This window comes from Nycticebus coucang, chromosome 18 (assembly GCF_027406575.1).
Source record: "Nycticebus coucang isolate mNycCou1 chromosome 18, mNycCou1.pri, whole genome shotgun sequence".
NCBI lineage: Eukaryota > Metazoa > Chordata > Mammalia > Primates > Lorisidae > Nycticebus > Nycticebus coucang.
In genome coordinates this window covers 77,611,810-77,631,922 of record NC_069797.1, presented here as the reverse complement: position 1 = coordinate 77,631,922, position 20,113 = coordinate 77,611,810, and the positions used below count along the sequence as shown (strand labels likewise).

General features: G+C 52.7%; 2 protein-coding genes across 3 annotated transcripts in view; one reads left to right on the top strand and one right to left on the bottom strand.

The window, feature by feature from the left end:
* Positions 1–2,315: 2,315 nt before the first annotated feature.
* Positions 2,316–20,113, top strand: part of LOC128571155 (uncharacterized) — a 47,864-nt gene continuing 30,066 nt past the window's right edge. Inside the window, exons 1-3 of the mRNA XM_053570787.1 lie at positions 2,316–2,359; positions 4,848–4,935; positions 5,872–6,537. Of these exons, the coding sequence (XP_053426762.1) occupies positions 2,316–2,359; positions 4,848–4,935; positions 5,872–6,537 (798 nt within the window). The remainder of the gene's footprint in view (positions 2,360–4,847; positions 4,936–5,871; positions 6,538–20,113) is intronic.
* Positions 6,377–14,804, bottom strand: ENPP7 (ectonucleotide pyrophosphatase/phosphodiesterase 7). 2 transcript variants are annotated; one of them, XM_053570089.1, is made up of 6 exons: positions 14,279–14,804; positions 12,733–12,878; positions 10,841–11,467; positions 10,042–10,261; positions 9,376–9,546; positions 6,377–6,509 (listed from the first exon to the last, which is right to left on the bottom strand). In XM_053570089.1, the coding sequence occupies exons 1-5, from the start codon at positions 14,529–14,531 to the stop codon at positions 9,392–9,394; spliced, it is 1,401 nt and encodes a 466-aa protein (XP_053426064.1). In that variant the 5' UTR covers positions 14,532–14,804; the 3' UTR covers positions 6,377–6,509; positions 9,376–9,391. The 2 variants fall into 2 exon arrangements, with proteins under 2 accessions (XP_053426064.1, XP_053426063.1); XM_053570088.1 differs by having other exon boundaries at positions 9,376–9,594; positions 14,279–14,803.

Below are 20,113 nucleotides of genomic sequence, written 5' to 3'. Positions count from 1 at the left end.
CAGCTGTAGTTTTTCACTATTATGTTTATAAAGTTGCAAAATATGTGATTTCCAATGTATTGTAAATTTGGACACTGAAAAAATGAAACCGCTCCTCACTCTGTAGAAGCAAGACTTGACGTTTCATCCTGTTCCCGGTGTCACTGAGCAAGTCACAATTCCTCAGTCAAAACCAAACCAAACCAGCCAACCGCTTTGCACCTTGAGATAAACCAAAAATCCAAGTCCGCAAATAATAAAACCATGACAACTTCCTATGAACCTGGACTCTGTGCAATAACACGAATTTTAGCTCTAACCTTTGCTCTTCCCATCCTGCTCCCTGGCCTTTGGGATTAGCATAATTAGGGGAGAAAGTCCTGTGGCCCACCAGGGATAGATGAATGTGAATTTGGTAACCTTGTTTCTCTTGTGACCCCCTCTCCCACTTTACTCACCTTGGTGAGCCAGTCTTTCTGAAGTTTGATTCGAACTTTGCACTCCTCACAAGAAAACCTTCTAAATGCACCTGCCTCCAGTTTTCCTTGGACAATTCTTTTAAAAGTATCAAATAAAATGTAAATAATGTAGCAATGTGACCCCCACTAACACCCTCTACAAGGGTAACTTCTTACTGATTCTTTCCTCTCACACTCGGGGTTCTATTTCATTTTTCCCCCAGAACTTTATTTTAATAAAAATATTTGTATGTTTGAAAGCAATTCACTGATCACGCAAGCATACATCTTTGTAACAAGAACAGACACATAATTTATTCACACTTTAAAAAAATTAACGTATGTCTTAAAAAATGCACACCAAGTGAATTCTTTTACAACTAAACCATGTCCAGAAATATCAATATATGAACCACAGTTTAAATTTGAAATGTTTTATTTTCTCTGACCGTAAGGCTCTCAGTATTAAAAACGTTTTTTTCGGGCCGCGCCTGTGGCTCAGTGAGCAGGGCGCCGGCCCCATATGCCAGAGGGTGGCGGGTTCAAACCCAGCCCCGGCCAAACTGCAACAAAAAAATAGCCGGGCGTTGTGGCGGGCGCCTGTAGTCCCAGCTGCTCGGGAGGCTGAGGCAGGAGAATCGCGTAAGCCCAAGAGTTGGAGGTTGCTGTGAGCTGTGTGAGGCCACGGCACTCTACCGAGGGCCATAAAGTGAGACTCTGTCTCTACAAAAAAAAAAAAAAGTAAAAAAAAACAAAAAACGTTTTTTTCCCTCTGGGTTGAGTAGTTAAGACAGTTAATCAATGGATCAAATCAGCATAAATATATGAAAACTGTGTATGTATTTGCCACGTAGTGAAATTTACAATTTTGTCAACTACATGTCCTAATGAGGTAAGTAGGACCATATTTTTTTCAAATGATTCATGTGTCATTGGAGGATATTGCCTTCTGTCTGAGACAGAGCTCAAAAAAAAGCCATCCTGCTTTTCATTTTTATTGGTGCAGGCTATGTGACAACTCGTTCATGTAAATTGCTATGGTAAAGGGGCAGTTTTCTTAGGGCTATGCTACTCACTTTGAAAATTTCCTCAGAGATTGAAGCCAAAATTCACACAGCGACCTATCACCAAAACCCAAACCAACAATTGAGCTCATTATGTTTTCCAGGCGACGAAGAGATTTTTGGCCTTTGGGGAGGGCTCTCGGGCATCAGGGTTAGGACAGCCGGCCGGGTCCCTCCCCACCTCCCCTCCTCCAGCCACTTGGCTTAGAGGGGAGACCTCTGAACGCGACAGGGGTCTGGGGTCCTGAGGCCAAGTCCATCGCGTCGTGGAACGCGCCCCCAGGCCCAGACGTGGACCATCTCTGACTCCAGCAGGGGCTCCAGGCCCTGGGGTGTAGGTGCGGGGCACTTGGGTAGCAGGGGAGCTCCAGGCTGGGTGCGGGAAGGAGGGGGGCCCCGTCCTGAAGGGGATCGCACAAAGCGGAGCCGAGACCGTGAAGGAACCCGCGGGGTGGCGCGGGCACCGACGGCAGCGGGGACACCAGCCTGCAGCGCTTGCGCCCACCCAGGTGCCACCCAGCTGCCGGTTCTGCGGGGAGAGCAGTCCCCAGGGCCGGTTCCTTCTGCTACAGGGTCCGAAGTGAGTGTGCGTGGGCGGGCGGTGTGTGTGCGGCGGGGACAGGCTGTGCTGCGTACACAGTGTCGGGTGTCTGCGGTGTGTGCAGGACGCGTGAGTGTGCGTGTGAGTGTGACAGTGTGCGGCGTGCGCCTGGGTCCCGCCCACGCCCGGCTGTTCCTCGGCTTAGCTGGCCGCAGTGGCGGCCGGCGGCGGCGCGGGAACCTGGCGCTGCGGCAGAGCGGGCGCCCGGTAACCATGGCAACAGATGCTCCCGCCGCCGAGCGCGCCGCAGCCGCTGGGTGTGCGGGGGTGGGGAGCGCTGCGCACCTGGGACGCCGGGTGTGGGGGAGGGGAGGGGCGGCCGCGCAGGCCCTGGGCGGCCCAGGACGCACCTCTGCTAGCCATCTCTCACAGGGACGCACCTCCTGGTGGCAGACTAGGGCGGGGGACCCCGTTACTTGCCTGGGGGACCTGGGACCGCACTAGGGTCGTCTGTGGATCTGGGGCGGGGGCAGGATGATTCCACTGTTTCTCCCCCTGCGAGTCTGCCGAGCACTTGCTGCTGTGAGGGGAGCGGGGCCTCCAGTCCGCTCTCAGGACCCTGCTCCTGGCAAACCAACCTGCCCATTTGAAAAATGGGGAACCCAGGCCTTAAGAAGCCTGGACGGCATCACCAGCAGAACTGTCTGGCTACACGCATCTGCGGGTGCTCCTTTGGGTGCTGGGTCCCGGCACAACACAAGACCCCGACAGGGAACCCAGGGGAGCCCTGCGCTTGTCACAGACTGGTCTCCAGGGAGAGGGGAGAAGCTGCCCTCGGGACTCCGGGAAGAACAGGCTTATTCACGCTAGCAAGCAGCATCCTTTTGGGAAAGGGCTGGCTGGGCCCCACTGAGCTGGCACTTGGGGATGCCTGTACTCCCCTCCCGTCTCCTAGCCCCGAGCTCCACGAGTTCAGAGAGAGAGCGCGCGCTCATGTGTGCACCTGCCACCCAGCCCCAACAAGGAAACCTGAGGGATGCTTGAATTGGGGAATCATTGATCCAGGGGGTCTCTGTGCCAAGCACGGGGCTGCATGATCCCTCCCCTCGTGGGACGCCCCAAAACCTGGTCCTGAAGGTTCTAGTCTCCTTCTTTCAACTACTGGTGCTCATTTGGGGCTCTACCTAAGATTTGAGCAAACTCTTACAGTATAGTACTTGACTACTACCCCATGGGTGGATCTGAACAAGACTGAGCTATTTCAGAGGAGGAGGAGGAGAAACTGGAGGAAGAGGAGGTTCTGAATTCCTCTCACTGCTTCAGAAGCTGCTGGAGAAAGGCTGCAAGGGGTGTTGAGGAGCCCAAGAGCGCCGCCTCCTGGTGTCAGCGCGCAGAGCCAACTCTGAAGGGGTGGAGCCTCCTGACAAAGGGGGCTTTCTGTGTCCCAGGGGCACGCCCTGCCAGGCAAGGACCACCGCAGTTGCTACCCAGATGTTCTAAGTGTTATTTCCAGCACCTGGACTGGCTCAACTCAGAGAATCCTTCGGGTAGATTTGTCTGTGGACGATGTGTCGTTCCAACTTGCCTCCAGTCATTTAAATTGCTCTCCAGGCTTTATTTCAGCTGTGTCTTTCTCTGGAATCTGTCAGTTGGGCTGATAGTTCAATGAACTTTGTACAGCCAGCTGCAATGTCGGTGTTTGGTAGTGTCTTGAACTCAGCCAACCAGTAGTAAGGAAGGGTGCAGGACAGCTGGGAACACAGTCCATTTCTGCAGAGAAGCCTGGGGTGAGCCTTTGGATACTGGTCATGAGGAAGCCAAATGCTGCCCTCTAGAAGCTTCCTGACCTGGCACTGCCTGGACCACCTCCAGCAGGTTTGCTATCAACCAGCCTCCTTTATGTATTTTGTCCTACCCATGAGTCACCTGCATTATTATTTGGTAAACACTTTTCTTTAAATCAACTCATTTTTCATTATTTAATTTAATCAATGAATGACTTTGTTTAGGTTCATTGTTACAAGTGTAGAGACCACTGCAACAGGGGAGAAAGATTGGGCTCAACTCCCTAAAGCTAATTTTAAAAGGAAAAAAACTTTAAATAGCAGATTTAAATGAAAGTCAGTAGCCCTAACCCCAAATTGAAAGTGATCATAAAAAAATACTATGCAAATAAAACTGTTGTGATCATCCTGATACAGTTCGCGGGAGCTCTGAGCTCAGTATCTCTCTCTATGCTACAGGAGAGAGGCGTTTAAAACTTAAATTCATCAACCAGAAACTGCTGGAGACACAAGGAGGATTTAAAAGTGGTGTGTCTGTGACATTCTCACTATTTGATACAAAGTAATTGTCAGCCTGTTTCTTTAGAACACTTCGGCCTCCCAGGCACCTATTCTAAGCAGTTTGCAAATATCCATTCATGTAAACCCTGAGACCATCCTAAGGGACAGGTCTGCTACCCTTCCTTACTTTACCAATAAGGAAATGGGCCCAGAGCGGTTAGCAGCTCATCCCGGGCCACAGGGCTACAGAGCTAGTGAGTGTCATAGTGGGTTTGAACCGGGGACATACTGCTCAGGTGACACCCTCTTCCCCCAGCCGCACAGAGAGGAGAATCAGCCCTTCTGTCCCTGACACAGGAAGCTCATCCAGTGGGTCATCAGCTGGTCACCGGGACCCTTCTGAAGGTGCCCTATGTCACCAGACATCTGGAATAAAGGTGTATTTCGTGTGAGACAACAGATTATTTTCCCTTCTCTTTACTTCTCTGTCTTCCTTTTTCTTTCTACTTGATCACGCCAGTCTAGAGCAGTTACCAAAGTGCCTGCTGGCCCAGTCCCCAGAAGGTAAAGGGTCTGAGCATGAAGATGTGGTCATCGTGGGCCCCAGGGTGAGGCTGGGTGACGGGGAACCTGAGTGCTCACTGCTCTGAGAATGTGAGTGCGGACTCTCCCTGCTGTCCTCCAGCCAGGTGGAGCCACAAGTGGAGGTGGGCCCAGCCAGAGTCAGAGCAGGTGCAGTGGGTCGGCTGGACAGGCAACCAGGTGTGGCTGCAGGGAGAGGGGCAAGGCACTCCCTCCCGGAGAACTACTGGAACAGGCCTGGGGCCCAATGGCCAAAGTCCAGGCCTTTCAGGCTGAGGCAGGTGCAGCTCTGGGCACCTGTGTGGCAGCCTGGGAGGATCCTGCAGACTGGATGAGCAGAAGCCCAGGCAGAAACAAAAGACCCAGGAATGAGAGAGGGGACTTCACAGGGAGGGGCGGGGAGCAGACAGGCAGACCCTGCAAATTCATGCATGTTCTTGAATGTATCTCCCCTTGCTGCAGCTGGATTTGTTCTCAAGCGCTGCAGTTGACAAATCCATCACTTCCCCAAACTCCCCAAAGCAGGATGCGAATCTTCTGGCAGGCAATTGGTGGCTGTGCCGGATGAGCACCTCGCCCCCCACTCAGCGAGGTGGGCTCTCTCCCTATTGCTTATCCACTTTTTCAGATGAGGAAACTGAGGCTAGGGCCCACTGCCACAGCTACTGGGTGGGGTCCCAGAGCTGGCTCCAAAGCCCACCCTCTTCAGAAACAGTTTGGGTACATAGTACTTGAAGTGGCTGGGTCTTCCACTTAAGTGTACGGGAGAATAGGGGGAAAGTGTCGCTCCCCGCCGCTGGTCGCCACCCCAGCCCCTTCCTTACCTAGAGCCAAGCCGCACTTGGTTATTGGCAGTGTTTTCGCCTTGTTTGATTCTAATTTGTTTTCTGCAGAGCTCGGGGGTTACTGGTTCCCTGTGGTTCCCTGAGAGCCTCCTCATTCCTCTCCTCCCTTCTTGTCAGCGTGAAGCCCACCCCTCGCCAGGACCGGCTGCCCCCTGCCGGCCGGGGCCTGCCCCCAACAAGGATAAATGGGTTCCCCGGTGTTTGTTACTCGCTGTAAGGAATCGGAAATTTATTACGCACTGGCGCCACTGGCGAGGCCGTCAGGAAGCTCCAGGCTTTAGGGACAACGTCTCTCCCACGTTGGCTGTCACGACTCGGCCGGTCTGTTGGGCAGTGACGGCCTTGTCTTGCATTCTCAGGGTGCTCTGTACTGGGCAGGGCCCCTCCCGGGTGGTGCCTCCCGAGCCGCGGTTCAGGGTCCGGGGCCACGGTCGCTGCGTCCCGACCCGCGTCCGCAGGGCTCGCGCGCTCCCCCGCGTGGCCACCGACCGCAGCGCAGACGGGGCGGGTTTGTGGGTGGGCGGGGCCAGGGGCGGGCCCAGAGGTGGGCGGGCGGGACCTCTGCTCAAAGCCGTAAGTCCGGGGCGGGGAGGGTTTTTCCCAGCGCCACGATCTCGGTGTAGGGGTTGGAGCTGCTGGGACAGGGGCACAGAGCGGCGCGCGGCCTGGGAAAAGCAGACGAGGCAGGTCCGTCCGTGTCCAGGCAGCATCACCGCGAGAGCGGGCCAGCGCCTCTGGGCCGTGCTGGAGGTTTCCTGGGAGAAGAAGCCGCAGGTGTTGGCGGTAGGAGCGGAAGAGGCTGTGGAAACAGGCTGGGGGGCAGCGGAGAGGGTGGCCCCAGGGGCTGCGAGGGGTCCTTGTGGGAATTCCTGACCCTCACCTGGTCCTGGGACGGCACAGGTGGGTGCAGGGGTGGCCTGGGGTGGGAAAACATGGCGGAGGCTCTAGACCAGGGGTCCTCAAACTTTTTAAACAGGGGGCCAGTTCACTGTCCCTCAGACCGTTAGAGGGCCGGATTATAGTTTAAAAAAAAAACAACTATGAACAAATTCCTATGCATACTGCACATATCTTATTTTGAAGTAAAAAACCGAAACGGGAACAACTACAATCACACCACGGCATGTGGCCCGCGGGCCGTAGTTTGAGGACCCCTGCTTTAGACCTTTCTGCCAGGGCTGGGAGGGGAGCGTGGGGCGCAGAGTGCAGACCTCAGGGGAGAGGAGGGCTTTCTGGTCTGCCCACTTTTCCTTCTGGGTTAGCAGAACTTTGCAAAGTCACAGCCAAGGACTGTTGGCCTGGGGCAAGGACTTTTGGCACAATGGGCCCCTAGAAGACAGCCCTGGTTCCAGACTGAATTTTCCAGCTGGGATGGACAATCTGAACTGTGGGCTTATACATACAGCCCTTAGCAATGTCTCCAGGCCACAGATACTTATGATAGAAGCCGATTCTGTGGGTTTTGTCCCGGTTTTGTGTTTGGGGACCTCATGTTGGTCATAGGTCACGTAGGAGTATTTATACCACGGGCGTGGGCAGAGGCTACAGGCTATTGCTCTGCTAGCTCACCACTGTTGCTATCCCTCTGGGGGAGACCACGAGAATGTACAGGATCTACAAATCTTTAATTTTACATGCTTCCATTTCCTCCCATGTGAAGTCTGACATTTTGAGCCCACTCTGGTTTATGCAGAGAGTGATGGTCGTGGGCTGGTGCTACGTGCTATGGACATCTTATTATGTCCCTGCCATGTCCCAGAAGACTGGCTTCAAACACAGATGGGCTGGTGTTGTAGCCAGAAGCACCTGGGGCCAGGGATTTGAAGGTCAGCACTTGGCCATAGCTCTACCAGTCTTTGGTAGGCTTGGACTAGTCAGCTGAAGTCTCTGGGTTCCAGCATCCTGGTTTGTGTGAAGGGATGGGCAAAGTGCCTTTTGAGTCCCTTCTTGCTCTGACATTAGGCTGTGAATGGTCCCTCCCTGACACACAAATCTCCATGTTTCTCTCTTGACCCCAGAGACAGGACAAGTCCTGGGCATCCCTCATCAAACCAGCCTCTTCTTCTCCAGAGAGTGGTGTGGTCACCCATCTCTCCTCAGACTTCACTCTCCAGCCAGGGGCTCCCATCTTGTCCCACGGCTTGAGACACCATCAGTATGTCAATAAGTCTCAAATTTAAATTGCCAGCCAGAAGCCCTAGGTGCCCAGTAATTGGTCCATGGGGATGCTCTGCAGGTGTCAAAGACTGACCACAGCCGAAATGGAGCTCCCATCCCCAACACTGTCACGCCTCAGTAAGTGGCCAGCTCTTTACCAGGTTTCTCAGCACCTAAGTCTCATGCCATGTTCCTTTTCAGTTTTCTTCACCAGTCACATGTACCTAATCCCCAAATTTTGAAAGTCATGCTGCTCCAAGGTATCCCAAATCTGTCCACTTTCCACTGTCCCCACCCTACCACTGGAATGGAATGTTCTGCCTGGGCCCCTGCAGCTACCTCCTGGCTGGCCACCAACTGCTCCACTTCTGTGCTGCTGACCGGTGGTCAGAACACACTTGATGCTCTACGTCAGACCCTGAGCGCCTCCCCCAGGGCTCCCACCGCGTGTAAAGCAACCTCCTGCCTCCGTCTGTGGTAACTCATGTCTGTCCTTGCTCACGGGCCTCCACACGCACCAATCCCTGTCTCCTCAGGACACCTGGCCTACCCCTCCCACCATGGGGCCTGTCACTGGCTCTTCCCTGGGCCAGACTCTTCTTCTGCCTGAGCCTGAGTTGTGGCTGCCGCTTCTCACCATTCAGGTCCCACCCCAAATCTGCCTGCTCAGAGAGGCCGTGCCAGGTCAGGTGACCTAAGAAGCAGCCCCTGTCCCTGCTCTGCCCGTGGCCTGGTCTGTTCTCTGCCACCATCACCATCTGAGCTGTGTTGTGAGCTAGCTTGTCCACTTGGTATTTGCTGCCTTCCCCTGAATGACCACTTCAGAGTCTGGGCTGTCTTGTTTGCTGTGTGTCCCTGAACCCAGATCAGAGCCTGACAGAGAGGTGGCTCCCACTGTGCGTTCTCAGAATGAATGAATGACTTTCTTCTGTCTTGGCCAAACAGTTCTGACTACACTGATGGAAAACAAGGAAGGGACGATGGTCAGTTGCATCTGGAAAGTCCCTGGAGACTGGCTCTGGGCGTTCCAGGAGCACTGGTAGGAGCATGAACACACCCCATGCAATGGCTTCTGGGTTGTCCCCAGTGGAGCACAGAGACAGTGGTGGGCAGCGGGGCTGGGGTGTGGCGGGGAGGCCATGAGTCCAGTGAGGGGCTGAAGAGGGTTCTGACTGCGGGGGTGGGGTGGGGGGAGGCTGCGATTGTCCAGGTACATCTCAGCTGTTGGGTTTGGAAAGGCCCCTCCAAGCCTAAAGCTGAGAGGCTGGAAGGGGGTCTGCCTCGAGTTCCCCACCTCTCGGTGGCATTCAGGCCAGTTGGAGCCACTGTCCCGGTGGGGACTGGCAGCCCTATTGTAGCTGCCTAGGTCTGTAATGGGGGTGTCAGGATGGAGGAACAGGGAGCATGGTGCCCCCCTCCCTTCCTCCACCTCTGGAGCTCTGACCTTGAGTGGGGAGCTCTGACCTTGAGTGGGGAGGCGTTATGTGATGTTGGCCAGAAGAATCACAGCCCCCAGCAGTCCTGTCACCAACGGGATCTGGTGGCTGGGCAGGTGAGTGGATGCTCCGCTGGGCAGGACAGTGGATCCTCTGCTGGGCAGGTGAGTGGATGCTCCGCTGGGCAGGACAGTGGATCCTCTGCTGGGCAGGTGAGTGGATGCTCCGCTAGGCAGGGGGTTAGGCTCTGAGGAAAGCCAGAAGAACCCTGAGGCAGGGAAGGGCACAGCAGGGCAGCGTCTAACCCTGGAGCCTCCCTGGCAGACCAGGAAAGCCCCGGCTCTCCCTCGGAGCTCCTGATTTCTCTCACCACCTCTCAGTCTCACTGAGACTGAGGGGCCATGGTGGGCAAGTCTCACCCTTACCCACCACAGCCCCTCACTGCCCTGTCTAGTAGGGTTACCCCTCTCCAGGCAGGCCCCAGGTGATGCCCCCTGGATGTGTCAGGAAAGAGATCCTTAAGTGGCTGTGGTGGAAAGAGAGTAGGCTATGTCCATCTGAGAGCCAGGAGGTGGCTTCCCAGGGCAGCCTGCCCTCCCCCAGCACTGCCCCAGACACACAGGTGCTCGTGGGTGGTCAGGGAAGGGCTCTGGTTGTCCCCAGAAGCCAGGGGGAAGGCAGTGGCCGGCCCCACCTGAGTGCAGCATGGGCAGCAGGGTGCTGGGGTGCCCGTCGTTGGGCTCGGGCTTGATTCCCAGCAGATGGCACATGAGCTCGTACACATGGACACTCTCAAAGGGCTCCACCTCCAGGCCCGACTTGAAGCTGGGGCCCATGGCCCGGAAGATGGTCTTCATGTTCATGTCCCTGTTGTCAAAGCCATGCTCGCCATTGTTGAACTGGACGTTAATTCTCTGCCGGGGAGGGGACCAGGGTCTGAGGGTCTGGCTGGGAGTCACCAGCCCTCCCACCTACCCTGCTCTCCCCATCAGCACCCCTGGGAGTGAGATCTCCGGGACAGAGCATCTCGGGGAGGTTTCCGGTGTGGGGGCAGAGTGGGGGGGGGTTCTGAGACTCAGTTTCTCTGAATTCTGAGCCTCCAAACAGAGAGGCTTGGAAATAAATGGAGACTCTGAACAAACGGGCCTGAGCAGACAGTCTGAGGCCATGCCTGCTGCCTCCATCATGCTGCATCCTAGGTCACTCCTTTTCCGGGGACCACCTCTCCCTCATCTGGGCTTGCTTCCCATCAGCACCCCTGGGTTCTCTGTGGAGGGAGGAGCAGGCTCCCCACTCCCTCCTGCCTTTCCCATGTTACCCTCACGTCTGGACTTCCCATACCTAGTGCTAAGTGCACACCCCATCACATGGTGATGACTGTGTCCTGCCCTGCGCTGGACACTCTTCAAATTCAGGACTGGCTAGGAACAGGGGATGCCATTTATAGAAATGGAAGGATCCCCCTTAAGCTGTGTGTTCAGCAGGCAACTCACCCCATTGATGACGTAGCCGGGGTCACTGTACATCAGCAGGGGCGTGACCCTGGGGTGGTTGGCGTAGTGGAAGGATGCGGGGAACGCCTCCTTCTTATATACGTGGAGTCTGGGGTGGGCATCCTTGAGGGCATCATACACCTTCTCCAGCATCCCTGCTTTGGGGAGCAGCATCCCGTTCGGCCCGTAGTCAAGGAGCTCAAAATTGATGTCCCGGAAGGTGAAATTGGGGAACTTGTGGAACTCGACCAGGTCACTGGCGTTCTTGTAGACGGTTGTCATGCCGTGGTCGGACGTGATGATCAGGTTGAGGATGCTCGAGAGGTGGTTGCGCTCGATGCTGTCCCGGAGGTAGCCCACAGTCCTGTCCACCTGCTGCACCATCTCCTTCCTCTGCTGGGACTCGGGGCCGTACTTGTGGCCTGTGGAGTCTGGCTCTCCAAAGTAGAGTGTGACCAGATCCAGGTCCTCCTCTGTGAACCACCGCATCACGGTGTCAATGTTCACCCTCCACTCTGTTTCATTTTTATAGTTGTGCAGGACACCTTCCTTCCGACTCAGCGTTACGGCCACCCCTTCATAGGTGACATTCCCCCCAGGGTAGAAGAAGGAACCGGTCTTTAGGCCCTGCCAGGATGGGACAGTGTCAGGGCGCCTGCAGCCTCCTTGGCCAATGCCCCCAGCCCGCACCTGTGAGCACTTGCACTCTGCACCCCCTTCTTTCTTGGGGTCATGGGGCTTTTGTCTTCTGAAACATCTCTCATCTCAGACTATCAGGGCAAACCAGTTGTACAGAGGAGACAGCAGGTGCCCAGTAGACTCAGGTGCTAACAAGACAAGGGATATGAAAACATCCCAGATGAGCAGCAGCTCTTCTTGGACACCTGTCCACCTTCCCATCTGGTCATCCATCCATAAATCAGTCAGTCCTTCCAGCCCTCTGTCTACACCTGTCCTACCTACCTACCCACCCACTCCCCAGGCCATTCTTCCATTGGGTTGGACACCCTGACCGCTTTGGTTTCCTGCTCTGGAGCCTGGTGTATGGAGCCCTGAGTGAGTATAGATGCTTGGGGATCTTGGGGACTCATACTTGTGGCTACATCGGCTATAAGGTGGGTGTAGGTTCCAGTGTTTATTTCAGGTGCTTCTCAGAAACCTCCACTTGACTTTGATGACTAGAAGCCTTACTTCCAGGCCAGGAAGCCCTAGAGCCGTGGTTCTCAACCTTCCTAATGCTGCGGCCCTTTAATACAGTTCCTGTGGGTTGAGAACCGCTGCCCTAGAGGATCACAAATTGGGGGATTCCTGGGCTCAACCCTATTACCCACTCCTTATTTTATCTTTGGCCCTTGAGAATGTAGCTGTCCAGCCTGAGAGGGGTGTGGGAGAGCCATTTTATTGTTAAATACGTTCTTTTTTTTCCTAAGACAGAGTCTCATTCTGTCACCTGGGCTAGAGTGCAGTAGCATCATCACAGCTCACTGCAACCTCCAACTCCTGGGCTTAAGTGATCCTCTTGCCTCAGCCTCCCAAGTAGCTGGGACTACAGGTACCTGCCATAATGCCTGGCTAATTTTTCTATTTTTAGTGAAGATGGGGTCTCACTTTTGCTCAGGCTGGTATTGAACACCTGAGCTCAAGGAATCCTCCCTCCTCAGCCTTCCAGAGTTCTGGGATTATAGGCAGGATCACCATACCCGGCCATTAAATGCTTCCTTGTTGGGTGACAGTGGACAGTTTGGGAGGACAGAGCAATCCCTCTTGGTCTCAGGGCTCCAAGGAGGACTGGGCAGGATCCCCACCAACATCCGCAACCTACCTTCCCAAGTACCCTACTTCATGCCCTTCTGTGCCAGATCAGGAGGTGCCTGTAGCTGGGGCAGCATTACCTGCCTCTGGGCGGTGACCCAGATGGGCACACTGCCATTGTCCCACCAGCTCTGGATGCCCAGCGTGGCGTGGTACGGCAGCTTCACCTTGCTGGTGGTGTTGTAGTACATGTTGTGGACCACCCCGTGGTTCTCGATGTATTTGCCTGTGGGAGGGAGAGGCACAGGCACCGGGGCTGCAGCTGCGTTGGGATGTGGGGACGGAAGAGGCACAGGGAGCAGGCAGATACCGTGTGCTGTGGGTGGGGAGGCTGGCTCGGGTCGGGGTGGGCAGGCATCCCACACCCAGCCCAGCTTTGTGTGTTCTTTCAGCCAGCAATGCCGCTCCCACATTTAGGAGTTTTCCTGCAGCTAAGTGTGCACATGGGCACACAGACACGTGCAAGGGTCTTGGCTACAGCTTCTGCAGCGTCAGCAGAAGATTGGGGGCGACCTAAACGGCCACTGGGAAGAGCTGTTCAAGTAAATCACGGCCGGTACGTCACATGAAATCCTAGGCAGGGTTCCTACGACCTCAGTGGAGCACCCTGAGCTGTTCTTAGAATTTATTCTTGCTCAGGAATTGTGTGCACTTGGCACTAAGTTCAAAAGGTACAAAAGGAGGCTCGGAGCAGAATGTGCCCCCTCTCCCCGTGGATGTGGAAAGTCAAATCAGCCAAGCATAACAGGGGGGACCGTGCGCCCCCCATGTGTGCAGAGGGGCCATGGCTGTGGAAGTGCTGGTGTGCGGCTACACTGCTTGTGCAGGGTGAACAGTGGCCCCAAATTCACACCTATTTGGACCCTCAGAATGTGGCCTTGTTGGGAAATGATCTCTGCCGAGGTGGTGAGTTAGGGTGAGATGAGGTCACATGGGAGGGGGGCCCTAAATCCAGTGCCTAGTGTCTTCATGAGAAGGGGGCAATTTGGACACAGACACACGGGGAGAAGGCCGGGTGAAGGCAGTGGCAGAGGTCCTGGCCATGCAGCCACGGGCCAAGGAACACACCATCAGCTGGAATAGGCAGGAAGACACCTGAGAGCCTTGGAGGGGGCACGGCCCTGCACTCCTAGATCTGGGCTTCTGGCCCCCGGCATCAGTATCTGGGGTTTTCAGCCTTCCGTGTGGTCCTATGTTGTGGCAGCCCCAGGACACTCACCCAGTGTCTTTGAAGGATGCAGACAGTGGTGCCCCTGGGGAGGGGCGGGATCCTGTCTCACTCCCCAGCACCCTTTTGTGCTGCTTGGCTTTTAAAAACCCACATCTACACAGCCTGCAGCCTGGGCAGCTGTCTGGGGTTGGGAAGGGGTGAGGGAGAGGGGGAAGCTGGCGGCTGAGAGGCAGGTGGTATGGGGACCGCTACTGTCACCACCTGGAACCAGAAGGCCCTGGCCATATCCCCTGCTGGGCATTTTCACTTTCGCTTGCCCTTCATCAGTTGTCACCAGCAGGGAGGACCCCTCTGGTCCTGGAGCTGGGCTCTGCCTCCCAGTGAGTGGCCCCTCCTTAGAGCAAGGGCCTCCCCCCTTCTCCCACATGGGGCCAGGACAGGGCCTTGTGCCTCACCAGTGACAAGGGTGAAGTGGCAGGGGCTGGTCATGGTGACGAAGGCAGGCGTCATGTACCGAGCTTTCACCCCATCGCGAGCCATGGTGTCCAGGTGGGGGGTGTCCACATCCTGGTCGTAGTTCCAGCGGAAGCCATCGAAAGACACGAGGAGCAGCTTGTGCCGGGAGCCCTGCCTGTGCACGGGTGCCCCGATCCCAGTGGCCAGCAGGGTGGCCAGAGCCGCAGTGAGCAGGATGGCCAGGTGCCCCATGACGGGCTCTGTGGACAAAGAGGTGTGCAGGGCCAGCTGGTGCCAGGGGAGAGCAAAGTCCCAGAGTCAGCAGGTTGATCTTATCCGTGTATCTTTGGAAACGTCATGCCGGGAGGAAGGCGGTCCCACCGGTGCAGGTGCCACCCTCTGGGCCTGGCCTGCACATGCACGAGTTGGGGTGAACTTGTGTACCTGCCTTTGTTGCCAGCCCAGGTCTGGGGCTCTATGGCTGCCCTCCCTTTATCCTCCGTGTCCTCCCTGTGTGACCCAGGGCTCAGACTGCAGAAGGGAGCCTGGAAAATGGGGTCTGTCTGCTTTAGCTCACTCATCCCAGATTTCCCAGAAGGGGTGAGCTGGGCCTTTAGGGGGCATGGGCCTGCAGGTTGGGTGTCCAGAGCCAGGCCTTAGCAGCTCAGCCCGAGAATGCCTTTGTCCCTGGGGACCTCTTTCCTGTTCTGCCTGCACTAAGGAGCTCCTGGGCAAGCAGAGCAGAAACCTGACAGCCCAGAGCAGGGTCACATGGAGGCTCAGAGAGGGCTCAGGGCCTGGTTTCCTTGCCTATGGACTTTCTGTCAACAAGGAGGTTGGGAGGAGTAGACCCCCTTGTTAGCAGGGTACGTGGCAGGGTGGGGGGGACCCTGATTCTGTGCACATCCCCCTCCGCCCTCCCTCTCTCACTCACTCCTGGTCTCTCTCTCTCAGACCAGCACACTCTGTACCAGGCATCGTCTAGGTTCTGCAGACACAGAAGGCAAGGAGACAGTGTTTCCCATGTCCCTCATTTTGGCTGGGTACACACAAAATCAAATAAATAAATAAATAAATAGACTGGGTGCCTGTAATCCCACCACTCTGGGAGGCCGGGGAAGGCAGATGCCTTGAGCTCAGGAGTTCAAGACCAGCCTGAGCAAAAGCAAGACCCTGTCTCTACCAAAAATAGAAAAACCGGCTGGGTGTTGTGTTGGGTGCCTGTAGTCCCAGCTACTCGGGAGGCTGAGGTAGGAGGATCACTTGAGTCCAGGAGTTTGAAGTTTCTGTGAGTGATACTGGCTCCATGGCACTCTGAGGTGGCTTAGGTGGGAGAAAGGCTTGATACCTGCATGAGGCTCCTGAGTTCTCCCCCCATCTTCCCCTTCCCAACCAGAAACAAAAAGGAAAGAATGAGGCCTTGGAAACACACAGACAAGGCCTTGCTGACTTCATGGTCAACACAGACAGGATGAGGTCATGTTGACCCCATTGATGTTAAAAATGTTTTTGTATCTAGCTATTGTTTTGCTTAACCAAGTAACCACAAGTGCCATCTGTATGTGCCAGTCATGGAGTCTGGCAGCTTGCTTGCTGCGTCATCCAACCTGTAAAAGCTGTGCATTAACCCTGGTGGTGGCTGCTCCCCTCAGTTAAGAAGGCGGCCGGCTGCAGTCTAAATAAAGGCTCCTTATTGACATTTTAAAGATAATTTGCCTGGTGGTTACTTGACTCACCCTATAATATTTGGAGGCCCCAGGGAGATCCCTGGGTTTTGACCCAGGCCATAGCCACTGGTTGTGGGTAGGGCTCAGGAGCTAGATTTCACCTAGGGGACGGCTGCTGGGAGATATTCCTCAGCCCCGGGTGATAAGCCAACTCCGTCTCCCTACCCCAACCTACCAAATAATAGACTAAATTTGGGCACCTCAACAGAGTTATGTGGTTCTGGTTTCTGTTTTTACTGGTAAGTTTGTTGGGAGTCACTCTTGGGGGCTGGATGCAGTGACACCCAGGTGGCCAATTCCCCTGAGATGTCGGCTGGGAACTTCTGTTTGGATCTGTGCCGGAGTGGCTGGCCAGATCCGGATCCGTGTTGGAGTGGCCAACCGGGTCCTTAGATTTTGGGTTGCTGCATGAGAGAGTGAGTGAGTCTGGATGTGATTCCATGGCTCACGTGGCCACGGAGTCCGAGGGGGCCTGCACAGGCATCTGTGTGAAGTGTAATTTACATTTACGTCTGAGGCCCTTGTCTGTTCTGTTGGTTTGCAAAAACTAGTCTTTTTGCCTTCTTTCTATGATGTCTCCGATGTCTCCCACTGCCTTCAACATCGCGTTCTGGGTGGGAATCAGACTTTCACTGTACAGTGTTGCTCTAGAATCTTGGTCTGCTTGGCAGCATGCTGCACTCGCTGGCTTCTGTCTTTCTTACATGGCCCTTTTGTACTTCCTCATTTTTTTTTTTTTCCTGAGACAGAGCCTCAGGCTGTCGCCCTGGGTAGAGTGCCGTGGCATCACAGCTCACAGCAACCTCCAACTCCTGGGCTCAAGCGATTCTCCTGCTTCAGCCTCCCAAGTGGCTGGAATTACAGGCGCCTGCTACAACACCCAGCTATTTTTTGGTTGTGGCCATCATTGTTGTTTGGTGGGCCCAGGCTGGATTTGAACCTGCCAGCTCAGGTGTATGAAGCTGGCGCATTAGCTGCTTGAGCCACAGGCGCTGAGCCAAGCACTTCCTCATTTTGTATCTTGACACTGTGGTGTAAATGACCCACCTGCATTTGGGACCCTCTCTTTTCCGGCAATTAAAGAGTTAATACAAAGTTTGTTAAAACTGTTTTACTATCCTTTTGCCTGCTAAAAACTGTAGTTGCTATGTTACTATGAATAGCCTTGAGATAAGGTGCCACACTCAGCTGAAGACCCAATGTCAATTACTCACTTGGAACTAAAGAAAAAAAAGAGTCCTCTTTATTTTTTGAAACAGTAGCCGCTTTTTCTTTCTAAACTGGCATTACTCTATCTGGCTCTTATTCTGCCAATCCTCGCAGCCTCCGTGAGAGGGACAGGCTGTGGTCCCTCTGAGGGGAGGCGCCTCCTGGAAACATCCCAGGGCCCCCAGAGAACCCAGAGCCCTCAGGAGATGGGCTGATGATCACTCCTAAATTCACCTGTGAGTCCACTGCTGGGGTAAGCCACTTTAACATCTATTTTTGGCTAGTGTCGGCAGACGTTAGTGTAACTATTGATGGTATTTTTGTTGTGCTTATTTGTTGTGGATTGTTGTGAAGACATGTAATTGTTTGTTGAATTCATTTGTTGTAATTTGTGAAGAGTCCTTAGGAACCTCCGAGAGAAGGCCAAAGAGACAGGAACTTTGGACAGGGACTCCGGGTTGCTGGGCTATTGGCCTGTCACAAGCTCTCGTAGGTGTGTGTAGGTAGAAAGACTTAACCAGTGGGGAGCCTCAGCCCTACTGGCCTATCCGGGTCTCCCAGAAATGTATGTCAACACTCGTCACCAGAAACACCATTGGAATGAAAGCAGGAGTCCAATCAACCCAGGGGGTGTTAGATCACCCACAGGCCTGTTAAAAAGTGTATGAGCATGTGTGGATATAATATAACTAAAAAACCCTAAGGGTGTGTTAATTTGTCTCCTATGGCTAAGTAGCAATTCCAGTGCAAAATCAAGGCTCCCCAGTTTAAGAAATGGGTTGGAATGTGTGTATGTGAGGGCTCACAAACTGAAATTTTGTTGAACTACAGGACATGCAGAGGGCGTGGAGAGTGCTAGAGCTATGGGCAAAAGGGCCGTGCCTTGGAAATGCCTTGGAAAGTGTTGTGGTTCGGGCAGTTTGGTGAGCTCTGGATGGCCATTGGAAATCTGGGAGAGTGTAAATCTTGTGCCAGACAGAACTGTACTTATATCCTCAGCAGGTCTCCAAGGTAAACAGCCTCTGGCAGGGGGCAGGAGGCCCAAGTCAGAAGTCTCCTGCATGAGTCCTTTGTCTAGGGGTAAATAATTGGCCCTGAGAGATATTTTAACCACAACTTAACAAATGGAAAAATATTTTTATAAACCGCATGGGTATTCTAGCACATGAATGAACGCAGCCCTGCACCTTAGACAAGGTTATTAGGTCTTTGCAGTTTTTATCTGGAAAAGGAATTAGAGTGTGTGCTCCCTACTCAGGGTGGAGTCATCCAAAAGGTTTCGAACTGCTTTATTCCTCAGAAAGTGTGGCTTGCAACATATTTGTGCCCGGAGATGGAAGTCTGATGTCTGAGCTCACCTGAGCCTGAAAAATAGGGGTTCCCTGTCCAGCCCTGAGTGGGAAAATCCTGTATCAATGTTATATTTCATAAAATATATCTTATTTCTCATTTGTAAAATGTAATAATTTAGTTTAAATTATTGGAAATCTGAGTCTTTGTCAAAGAATAAGATTCTTGCCTTTTAAACCTTCTGATTATCAGTCTGGCCGAGTGAATGACTAACTTCATGATAAACTGTGATCCTGTTTTGTGAAAAGTGAGTTTTTGGAAGTAAGGGAAATTAGACAGAAAGGAAAATGGCATTGTGTAAGAAAAGACTCTTGTGTGATAAATTTGAACTGAAACTGAATGGTTGTTTAAGAAAGTGAAAGGCAGGGCAAAAGTTAAAGAAGATTTAGAATGTTTGTAGATTGTCTGCGAAGGTTAAATGAAGCTCATAAAAGGAAATTTGTGAAGATGTTTACCTGTGATCCAGTTAACTATGTATTGCCTTTAAAATCTTTTAACTTGTAATCTTGTTTGAACAAATGTTTTAAGCCTTTGATATTTGACAAACCTTCTGAAATCAAAACTCTAAAGTTTGGTCTTTTTGAAATATCAAGACTGAAAGTCTGAGAAAAACACATTAGACTTATTTGATTTGTTAAAAATGTATAGGAAACACTGTCAAATATGAAATGGTGATTAATTTTATGTGAGTTATGATTATATGGATGTTCCAATATTATAAAACATTGATCTGTCCTAATGCACATTGACGGTAATAATTTTAATTCATCTCAAAACAGTGTTTTTTGTAACTGGCTGAGTCCAAAGTTTGTCCTAAAAAAGAGAGAAATATTAAGAGAAGCTAATGGATTCTCTTGAATGCAAATTCCTGATGTCTTTGGAAACTACAGACTAAAAGCAGACTTTTAAAACTTTCATTGGAAAGTTAACATGTCTATGAGTATTACTAACCTAGCTTCAAACAGAATAGAAATCAGTTATTTGGAACTGGGCTAGTTTTTTATGTTTTTTTTGTTTGAAATATTGCTGATTCTTTCTGACTTCTGTTTTCCAGAAGTCAAGAAAACCATTTTCTATATTTTGAGCTATTTGTAGCTTTTCAAGCAATGTATGTACTTATGAGCCGAATTTGAAACATGTATTTTTTTCTGTCTCCTTAATTTCTCTGGAATTTTAAGACATTTGCAAGCATTCTTAATTTCTGATAATACAGTTATTTGCATAAGTTCAATAAGAATCTGTTTAGTTCTATAGAACATAATAAAGGCACTGGATACTTTACCAAGGCTTTGGCTGGAATAGCATTTCCAGAGGTGTCCAAACTGTGTTAAGGAATTAAGGTTGTCTTTATAAGGCCAATAAAAAAGCCCTTTGGAAAACTGGCCAGATACCCATCAGTAATGTTTTCTGATCTGTGGTAAGTAACGAAGGTCGCCTTCTGACAGGTCTGGGAATTGAAATGTGCTTGGGGACCTCAAGAGAAGAGGGATTTACCCAATGCATACAGGTGTCTAATGACACAGATGAAACCTCATGGAAGGCTTTCAA

What these genes read in the sequence shown, in the direction of transcription:
- ENPP7 (XM_053570088.1), bottom strand. Translation starts at nt 14,531, where the DNA reads ATGGGGCACCTGGCCATCCTGCTCACTGCGGCTCTGGCCACCCTGCTG. An exon ending in CCACTTCACCCTTGTCACTG is followed by an intron (nt 12,879 to 14,278) that starts GTGAGGCACAAG and finishes TCCCTCCCACAG; the next exon opens with GCAAATACATCGAGAACCAC. An exon ending in GCTGCCCATGCTGCACTCAG is followed by an intron (nt 9,595 to 10,041) that starts GTGGGGCCGGCC and finishes GGCTTTCCTCAG; the next exon opens with AGCCTAACCCCCTGCCTAGC.